Source organism: Palaemon carinicauda, chromosome 15, assembly GCF_036898095.1.
Source record: "Palaemon carinicauda isolate YSFRI2023 chromosome 15, ASM3689809v2, whole genome shotgun sequence".
Classification (NCBI taxonomy): Eukaryota; Metazoa; Arthropoda; class Malacostraca; order Decapoda; family Palaemonidae; genus Palaemon; species Palaemon carinicauda.
The window spans coordinates 22,000,259-22,011,132 of record NC_090739.1 but is presented as its reverse complement, the minus strand read 5'-3'; the positions used below and the strand labels follow the sequence as shown (position 1 = coordinate 22,011,132).

Genomic DNA, 10,874 nt, shown 5'->3' with positions numbered 1-10,874 from the left:
TTTATATACAGCAAATAATATATATATATATATATATATATACAGTATATATATATGTGTGTGTATGTATGTATGTATGTATACATATAGATAGATAGATAAATAGATAGATATATTGTCTGTGTAATTTACAGCCATGGTACCTCAGTTACCCATGAATTCATGAATATTTAATAGAGATGTATGGACATTTTTCATCATTTCGAGTTCCCAATTCACGTACATTCCTATCCAGCGAGTGTTCATCATTCATTCAAGATTGTATCATTTGATAAATCATCGAAGTATCACATATGCAAATCCTTTCTGCCATAGTCCCCCATTTCGCGTTAGGGAAGAAACAAACATTATTGCCTCTTCGGGGAAAGGTAAGAGGAGGAGGATGAAATATCCTTGAGGCGTCCCCTGTGATTCCAGAGGAAAAATGTCCTAGAATGAGAAGTGTGGCTTGATTTCCACTCCGCCCTCACCCTCAGTTAAGCAAATGCCCTTGTGAGGGGAGGAAGTTCTGTTCGAAAATTCGCCTGGTTCCGACATTGTTCAAGTATTGGGATGGGGCTTGTCCTCCACTCCAGGGCCCCGTCCTTTTCTTCTTGTTCACGTCCTAAAGTATCTTTTTCTTCTTGTTCCCTGTTTTTTGTTTCGAAAACTTGGTGTTGAATAAGGTAGAAGGCGTTGTGGGACCCTGGAGTTCGGACGAGGCCTGACTGCATAGAAGTGAGATATATAAATATAAAATTGAGAGGACTGATGCTTGATGGCAAAGGGCCATTTAAGGTAAGAAACGCACCGGATACATTGGAATAAATATGGTGCAATACTTCTAAGAGGCAAACCAGAAGGAAAACATGTGTAGGTGTTACAAGAAATGATATATCGTTTTTGATAAAGTGTGGGTTTGTTAACGTGGAAGGTGTAGAAGATATAAAGTGTAGGAGATGGAGATATCTTGATGTGCGTGGGGAAGTGAAAACTCAAGGTTTGTTGTTTTACTAGTTGGTGCTACCAAGACAGTTTAATTAAATGAAAATTGCATGAGAGAGAAACTCTGACCCCAAAAACACACGCTGAGATACATGTATGTATGTATGGACATACTGTATATATATATATATATATATATATATATATATATATACATATATATATATATATATATATGTATATACTATATATATATATATATATATATATATATATATATATATATATATGTATATACTATATACTATATATACATTCAACATTATGTCTTACCATAGCAATGAGATGGTTCAGTAATAAGAATAAGCACAATAATTACTGAAATATTCCAGAAAATCTTATTGTAGGTTTTTCCTATGTCCGTATATAGTTACAGCATTTTTTTTTTCCATTACTTGCAAACTATATACCGAAATATTTTATGAAACATATCATAAACAGACCCTTTTGACTATCTAAACATGTATTGTTCTTCCATTGTATTTAGTCCCTCTTTTATCGAATATATTTATTCAAAATCCTAATATACACATTAATGGCTGTATAGACTGATTTAGATCATGTCCTTCTAATACTTTTGATCGTCTCTTATCAATTTGCATACGTTGAAATAAGCATTTTTCTTATCCATTTATTTATAAATTTTCCTCATGCAATCATACCGTATAAACTTTGGTCAGCTAATCAGTGGACCTTGTATTCGTGCATTGTTGAAGTTACACTAACTTCTCCACGCAGCTTTACCTTTCTTATTCATTAGATATTTAAAAGAAAAAATATATCCAGACGGGATTGCATTAATTTCAGGCCACATTTCTTGACCTATATATTTATTCTGAGATTCCGTAAGTCAAAATTTCTTTGAATTCTCTCTCTCTCTCTCTCTCTCTCTCTCTCTCTCTCTCTCTCTCTCTCTCTCTCTCTCTCTCTCTTCTCTCTCTCTCTCTCTCTTATATGTATAAATGAATATATATATATAATATATATATATATATATATAATATATATATATATATATATATATATATATATATATATATATATATATATATATATATATATATACTACTTTATATGCCTTTGGCTGCTTACATGCTTTATAACCCCTCTCCCCACACACGCACACACATTTTATACACACACACACACACACACACATATATATATATATATATATATATATATATATATATATATATATATATACATATATATATGTGTGTGTGTGTGTGCGCGTGTGTGTTAATATGTATGTATAAATATACATTATGAATTTTATATACGATTGTTTAATTGAGGAAGTAAATTTAGCTTAACTCTAATCTTTTGTTTAATCAATCCGCTCTATTCATTCATTGTGATAACGCATTTAGATTACGTAGAAGCCTTACATTTAGAAACAAAATATAATACTGGTAGAGTGCTGTTTACATCAAGTATTTGGAGGGATGAATTTTGATACTAAAATGAATTCCCTTGGTATAGAGAATTCGTAGATATTCTCAAATATACGTTTTCTCTCTCTCTCTCTCTCTCTCTCTCTCTCTCTCTCTCTCTCTCTCCTCTCTCTCCTCTCTCTCTCTCTCTCTCTCTCTCTTTGTAAATTGATATTCATAAGTATTTATTTTACATTGGAATGAAAAGGGGTATACATTGGTTTGATGATTGATGCATCCCTCAGATTTAGAAATTTGTTAATGGGGGGAACAGTTAATGTTTAGATTAATTTTTCAGTAGGGACAGAACTAATATGGGAAGATATATTACCTCGTTGTTTTCAAAAGTTTTGTGAAGAGGAATGGTGGTAAAGTTATATTAATTCATGAATGGGTTCTGTAATGGCGTTGAAGTGAATTGAACATGGCGGGTTTGAAATGTCCAAAGCATCGTTGTCATGGATAACTTTTTTATTTTTCATGTTTACACAAAGTAAAGAGGTGAAAGATCTGGTCGTGGATTATGGATTTGTGCATTAGATAAAAATTAAAGTATTAATATCTAGAGAAAGAGAATATTTTTAGGGAAGAGAATAGTTGGTGTTAATGGAAAAATAAAAGAAATTAGAAATAGTGACGGTTTATTCGGAGAGAATATAGGTGACCTATTATTTCTGTTATCGGTAGTAAAGATTTCCTGGAAGACGATGTTTGATTAAGGGATTTTCTGAATAGATGTTTGGTATGATTTCGAGAACTCTCGAATTAATTTTTACAAAGTGAATAAAAATTAAATGGTGGTGAAGTTTATAGAACAAATATTTGATGTGGTATGTAGTACTAACTACATTAGCAACATTAAGTAAAACAAGAGTTGATAGAAGTGACAATGGAAAGAGACAGTGATTTCGTAGCTAGTAGTTGTAAGAAATATGTCAGATCAGTTGAAGGATGAAATGGCACCAGCATGATTGATTTGCATTGCTATTTACTAACTACCCATTGCAGGGCATTACTCTGTATTGTCTGAATATATCATTCAAGAAAATTGGTTCAGAAAGGGTATTTCAAAAGATTAAGGTGTAATAGATGGTCTGTTATGATAGCTGGATATTAAACATTTTGATTGTGGTTTCTATTATATGTTAATGGTTGTAGCAAGTATTTTATGAGTGATTGAGGAAGACAGGTCTTCAGTCTAGGTGTTCAAAAATGAAAGTTGTTGGAAATTGTCAATATACAAAGGTACAAGTTATTATCATCATGTGTGTAATATAGCTGAAGTAATACTCTCTTACTAATTGTTTTCCCTAAACCAGTCATGTTTTAACTATATTACATTGCAGTTCCCCTGCCAATACGCAAAGGTGCCTTCTATGATAGATAATTATCTGAGAGATAAGTTCTTCGCTAAACATTTTTTCCTTATCCTTTTAACTTTTTGTATCATTAATATTATAGTATGTAGCCTTCAGTGACTTAATGACTTAATTTCTCTTTAATTTTGCTCTCTTATTCAGAGCAGTTAAATAACAAGGCTATTTTCATTGGTAATCGTTGTTTCCTTTCAATGTTATTTATTCATACGAATAGATGTATTCCTCTTATCGCTCTATTTTTTAATTAAAACCTTTGGACGTTTAATGCGTTGTCATTTATTTTAACTTCCCTATACGTATATATGATTTTAATTAAGCTTTGCATATGAATCATAATTTATGATTTGGTTTTATGCAGCCCTATACTTGTCAGGCAATGCCTCTAATAACGCTTGAGGGCACAATATTCTATGTTTCCTCATTTCCTTTCCTCGCTGGGATATTTTCCCTGTTGGAGCCAATGGCCATATACTTATCATCCTTCTTTACAAACTAGGTTTTTAGCTTAGCTAATGATAATAATAATAATTATTCATTCAAGTTACAAGTTTGTATGTAAGTGCGCATGTAACTTTTTTTTTATACTTAATGACTTCATTCCCCTTTTTTGATGATGGTCATTATGGTCAAATGATGAAAGCCTTGGAAAACGAAAAGAGACAGAACAGTGTTTCACTACGAGTGGCGAGGAAAGGATGAAATCTGGCTCTAGATAACGAACGAATTCTCCTTTGTGTAACACTCCATAAAACCAGACGAGGCTCTGAAAGGAAAAATGAGGATTGCTTCACTCTCTCACGGTTTTTTTCGGTTTCAACCTTTTTCTTTGCTTCAATGTAACTCTTGGAAACCTTTTAGTATTTTACACGACTCCGAAATCCCCCCCCCCCCACATTTCTTTAGATATATATGTTTACGTCGTTATTCATTAATTAATAACGTTGCCGTTTCCCGTTTTTTTGTTCTCATTAATTCTCATGGTCGTTCTCCCATTAATAAGGGAAATTATACCAGTTTTTCATAGTCCTTTCAACCAATACTCGTATTGTCGTTTTTACTTACACTTAAAAAACCGTACGTTTAATCGGAAATTCTCCGTAAAAATATACTGTTCTTAGCCGTATTTCAGTATAATACAGGCGACCGTAATTTTACCCTGCTTTGTTATTATCTTTTATGGGTTGGTGACCGTAATATCACTCCTTTACGTCAATATATCCGGTTTTAAAACGGTAAATGTCTGGCAACATTTATTCCACGATTTTTACCGTTTTTACGTCAAATTTTTAACGGTGTGGGGTAATATATGGTTATGATGGTAATTGTCTTTTTTTTCATCAGCAATCGTGTTTTACAGATAAAAAGGTCGACTGTAAAGATGGCGTAAACTTTAAGAACTAGAATGGATGGAACAGTTTCACAGCATTACTGTAATATAATTCTTTTATCAATAAGAATCTTTTACCTAGTTTTACAATAAATTAGTAAGATTATGAATTAATTCGTAACGCATGTCATATATTTCAATATGGTATTTAACTGACATTTTTTTTTATATTTCTGTATCATCATTTATATCTCAATGGCGTTTATGGCAAAAATTAGGATATGAAAGTAACGTTTTTTCATTTTATTTAATAAATCTCTCTCTTACGAGAACTACATGCGTGGCTGTAAATAAATATCAGATTTTGTGACAAAAATATTATTGAAAATATCCAGAGATTCATTTAAGGTAATTAAGAATTATGATACAAGATAAATTGAAAAAATACTGAATTTTAATTGATAAGCAACTATCATGGGTTTATTGTTTACAAAAATAAAAATATGATAATATTCTTTATGCGATCTTGCCTGCTATGGATTTTGTCTTTAATATGGTTGGGGCTGATAATCCCCCACTTGAGAAACTTCTATCTGTAAATGTTTCTTGGTAATAATTCGACTGCATTCAATTAATAGGGGCAAATTAGCTTTTCTTTATATTGAATGAAAGTATGATTAGTAGATTATATATGGGGAATATTTAGTGTAAACAGTACATAAGATTTGCATGGTCTATTTTGTTGTTTTATTCCAAGAATCGATATTCTTGAAAAAGAGAGATTTATTCACAGCTTTTGGCTCTTTAATAGATTTAAATAGAATCGTCATAAGAAATGGTTATAAACTGACTTTAGAGAGAAAGGTCATCAGTTGGTTATGAGAAAATTATGTGAAGTGTTACAGTTTTCTGGACATTTCATCCATTTGAAAAATCGTCTTAACACGATGCTTTTCTCTCTTCCAGAAACGGCCGAACGAGAGAATCGAACGGCGAATGCGACCGTTACAGCGAGGTCGCGCCCCGTCGCACGTCCCGCCATCAGGAATCCCTCATGGAGGACCACGAGCTCAGCCTGGTGGATTCCCCGCGGCACACCGCGAGGACGCGGGACAACCGGAGATCGGGCCGGCACGCGAACAAAGCCTGCGAGAAAACCCCGAAGAATAACAACCATCTGAAGGATCTCCGGGAGGAGTCCGCAGATAGAAAGTGGAATCAGGAGAACCGCCTGAGACTGGAGGACGACCAGGAGTACGAATCGCAGACCATCCTGGAGCCCCGCATGAGACACGACAGCAACCACGTGGAGGAGCGCCGCGAGAAGAAGGCCAAGGTGAAGCTAAAAACCGCCAAAGACGAGTTTGAGGAGTTGGACAACAATAACCCCCCGGCCATGCTCTCACCAACGGCTACTCTCACCGCCACCATCATTGATACGGTACAAAATAACGCCACCAGCCCCACCTCACTCTCGCCGCCTCCTATCGAACTCACTCCAGTACAAGACCTTGATGTCACCCAACACTTGCATCATCACTACCAGCAACAACAGCTGCACCAGCACCAGGACCTCCATGCCGAACTCCCGCAGGTGCACCAGCTTCAACCGCCGACAGACCTCATGGTCGAGGACATCGATATCGACACGAAGTGTCTCGACATCGACGATAAGAAGATTAAGAAGAAGGACGACAGACGGGATGAGAAGAGAAAGAAGAAGTTGAAACATCTGGAAGAAGAGAATCTGTCAAAGTAAGTGGTTTTGATGTTTCTGTCTTGGGTTGGATTTAAAGGGTTGCGCTCTCACTCTTTTTTCAACTTTCCATTGTTCACCCTTCAACTTGCAACTCTACTGATGGTCGATTTGTTCTTTCTTTTCTTTTGCAAAGTTGAAATGATTGAGTTTTGAAAACTTTCCAAATAATTGTTTTACGTCTGATATTTTCATCAATGTAAATTTGATTTAGTCGATGTTATTAGAGGTAATAGATTTAATTGATGTGGAAGCGCTAATTGCTTTACTTTGCTATTGAGTAACTAGAATTTAATTAAGTATTTGTTCATATTTAGTACATAGGTATTTTATAGAATTTACTGGGGATGAGATTGTTTTCTATTGTATCTTTTTGTGATTCATATATTTTTCCGACTTCCTCTAGGATTAGTGTAGAAAATGCAATGTTGAAAATTGTTCTTCATAATTATAGTGATAAAAAAAAATTATACTTTAAAATCTTCAAGAAGTTGAGTAGAATTTAAACAAAGATAAACACTTGGTTATAATTAATCTAAGGTAAAAATATCATAGAAAAGGCATGAAATAGCATTAAAATATTTTGTCTGGATATTACCGTTGGGATAGGATTTTCATGTTTCTTCATGTTGGACTTATCCTTACTTAGTATATCTTGCTATGTTCTGAGTCGATTTTCTCTCCCTGTTTTGGAGATGAATTTGGTTGTGTTTTTGCTTGTCTGCATTGGGTATATATATATATATATATATATATACACACACACTATAGAATCCGCATAGCATTCCGCTTACGTTGTGTTTGTGTGTGTGTGTGTGTATATATATATATATATATATATATAGAATCCGCATAGCATTCTGCTTACAGTATCCTCATGTCTGCCTTTCTGTGAAAGGGGGAAAAAGCGCTTGAAAGCGAGGGCTCCCACCATTAATTAGTAGGGAAATTGAACGGAATTACTGAATGCAAGTGCTGTTAATTAATAGATATTACAAATCTAATTGGATTGCCAGAGAGGGAGAGAGTGGGGAAGGGGGGTTAGGGGAAAAAGAAAATGCCAATGGAAAAGGGTTTTATTTTCGCTTTAGTCATGGAAGTCGTGTGGCTGTTGATTAGTTAACCTATGGAGTTTGATGTTTGTGCATTTGACAAAGTAACAACACGATACAATCCTCTAAATCGGTTCCCTTCATTCAGTTATCCACTGCTCCCCCTTCGTCTACCCTCGGGCAGTTACTAGATTTTATATCTATCAGGGAAGGGCCTGTGTTCATCCTTAGTAACCAGTAGTATCCTGAGGATTTAAAGCTTAGGAATTTGTGGTATCCTCTAATTTTTAGATTCTGTTACGTTATTATTAGTGATTTTCGATATATTTCTGTTTTTTCTGTATGCCAATTCGTACTTTATTAACATGCGAACATTTCGGTGAGAATCATGTTTTATATTTCATATTGTATCATCCAAAACTATTCATTTTTATTAAGCTTCACTGAAGACTAGTTTCCCAATGGACGAAGAATTGATTGGTAAAAAAAGCCGACTTTGCTTCATTTTTCCTTGGTTGAGTTTCTCCTATTTGAGCCTTCAATTTCAACCCCCAAGGGGCATTTAAGCTGTTTCTGGTTCCTTCAGCGTCACCGCACATGCTCGTGTGATTTCCTGCATGCGAGTATCCTGGAAAAGGGCCAGGAAAATACACACACGCTGGTAGGTATCCAAAACCTAGCTGAAGAAAGTTTTTATTTTTTTTCTAAGCTTCATCTCCTTTTCGGTTCATATAGAAAGTGAATCCGCAATCTCGAATATTTTGCATAACATGACAAGTAAGTTACTCTTGAAATGTATGTATGTTGTTTTTTTTTTTTTTTTTTTTTTTTTTTTTTTTTTTTTTGTAAATTGAAAACTAAAGAAAAAAAAAACATATGCATCAATAACCGAGAAGGCATCTATGAAAAGCCCGTTTGATTTCAATTTGAAATTTCTGAATGGTTTGACGGCCTTTGTATTTATAGGAAACTACATTAAAAAAAAAAGATAGTGCTCATAAAACGATAATGAACGAAAGAAAATGAATAAAAACACTTGAGTAGACACAGCAAATGGAGAAATCGGATGTAGAGGAGTATGTCCTTCCCCACCTTTCCCCCTCTCTCCTCTCCCCTTCCCGTCCCACTTTTCCACTTGTAGTGAATATTGATGATAGTCGATAGAGGGGAGGGGGAGTGACAATCAAGGGGAGCACATGGGCAGAGGGAGTCTAAACCGCAAAAAAAGGATGAATAAAAAAAAGATCTTTCGGAAATCCTAAAAGTTTTTCGTTCATTCGTAAAAGGAGTTTCGAAACCTCCAGTCAGAAAAAAATTGTAGAGGTGTTGCTTTGTGGTTTGGCTTCTGAAGTAATGAGGAGAGAGAGAGAGAGAGAGAGAGAGAGAGAGAGAGAGAGAGAGAGAGAGAGAGAGAGGTGGGGGTTGAGGTATGAAAGAAGCCTATTTTTGGGAGTTGTACTTCTCTTTTAATTTTAGAAATACTGAGACAATATTTTTGTCTTTATTGTTGATTTGAGAGAGAAAATTGCAGTTGCCCTATGAGAGAACAAATAAAAGGAAACAGTGTAAGACCCCCTAGAGAGAAATTAATTACGCCTCCCCTTTGAAAAATGAGGACACTGATAAAGTAGAAAGACTCATAAATCATAACTCTTCTGTCAGATCTGTTTTCAATTTGGGAGGTTGCAAGGAACCCCTCCTATGATTCACTGTTCGACTTGTTTATATAACGGGTACATTTCGCCAGTCAAGGCGAACCAACGTAGCTTTATATATAACTCGTATACGCCCCTTTGAAGATTATTGCCTTGTTTTGAAGGTTTTCCAGCTTGCAAAAATATAATTCTTCTCTCTATTTATTTTTGGGTAGTTTAAGAGTTTCCTGCCTTAAAAATCTTGTCGTGCTGACAATGCCTCTTGGTTCTGAAAATTTACAAACATACGCAGAAATTATTTGTTCATAATCATAATAGAACTGGCTAGTTGGACGTATTTAATTCACAGAATTATAACGTGTATGATATATATATATATATATATATATATATATATATATATATATATATATATATATATAGTTATTGTTCTCTTATAAAGGAAGGTCTTCGATATTCAGAAAGTTCAAGCTCGTGAATGACGTAATATGTATAGAGGGCTTCGGCGTACTGCTGGTAATCTTTCTATATAAATATATAAAGCAATTTCTATATACGAAGTTTTACTTCAAATGAGGTTCGACAAGGATTCTGCATTTCAAGTTTAATCGTGGTAGTAATTGTTGAACTCTCTCTCTCTCTCTCTCTCTCTCTCTCTCTCTCTCTCTCTCTCTATATATATATATATATATATATATATGCATACAACCAAAATATATGTACTGAATTATAATAACTAAAACGTCTTTATCAGTTCCTCCGCACACATTAGCAGATGAAAAATTGATTTACACCATTTTAATGTATTTGTCTAATGAAGTTGTAGTGCTTTACATCGGTGAACCGTAATGGTTCGTGTTCAAGTTATTTGTTATTTACGCCCATTTTTGTTTCGTAACCTCGCCCAGAAATGCACACGTTCTTGCTTGCAATCAACCTTGATCTGCATAGTAAGTTCCGTGTTACGGTCCAATGAATGTTCACGGAATTGTGATGCTGGTGACCATGGTGTGTCTTTATGTCCTCCGTCAAAGCTCTTGCTGAGCTGCTCGTTTGCATAACTAGAATTTCTTCCCCTTTACTGAGACCTCCATTTCTATATTACAGGTTAATATATATGTCTTATATATATTTAATGAAAGCCAGTCTTTCCGTATGTTTTAATATAGTGATTATATAAACAAGAGAAACCGAGCTGTTTAAACATATTTTATCCAGTGATTTTTTTCCCTTGAACGCAGTTCTCCTCTGCCCTGTTTTCCAGCTTTCTCGGTAAAGTCAGGTG

At 34.6% G+C, this 10,874-nt stretch overlaps 1 protein-coding gene across 4 annotated transcripts in view; it reads left to right on the top strand.

The window, feature by feature from the left end:
* LOC137654511 (uncharacterized) overlaps positions 1-10,874 on the top strand; it is a 487,620-nt gene that overhangs the window by 156,955 nt on the left and 319,791 nt on the right. For 3 of the 4 annotated variants that reach the window (XM_068388199.1, XM_068388200.1, XM_068388198.1), the window contains exon 1: positions 6,095-6,881. In XM_068388199.1, coding sequence (XP_068244300.1) covers positions 6,181-6,881 — 701 coding nt within the window. In that variant the 5' untranslated portion in view covers positions 6,095-6,180. Of the gene's footprint in view, positions 1-6,092; positions 6,882-10,874 lie in introns of those variants that run through there. The other variant, XM_068388201.1, reaches the window with a different exon arrangement.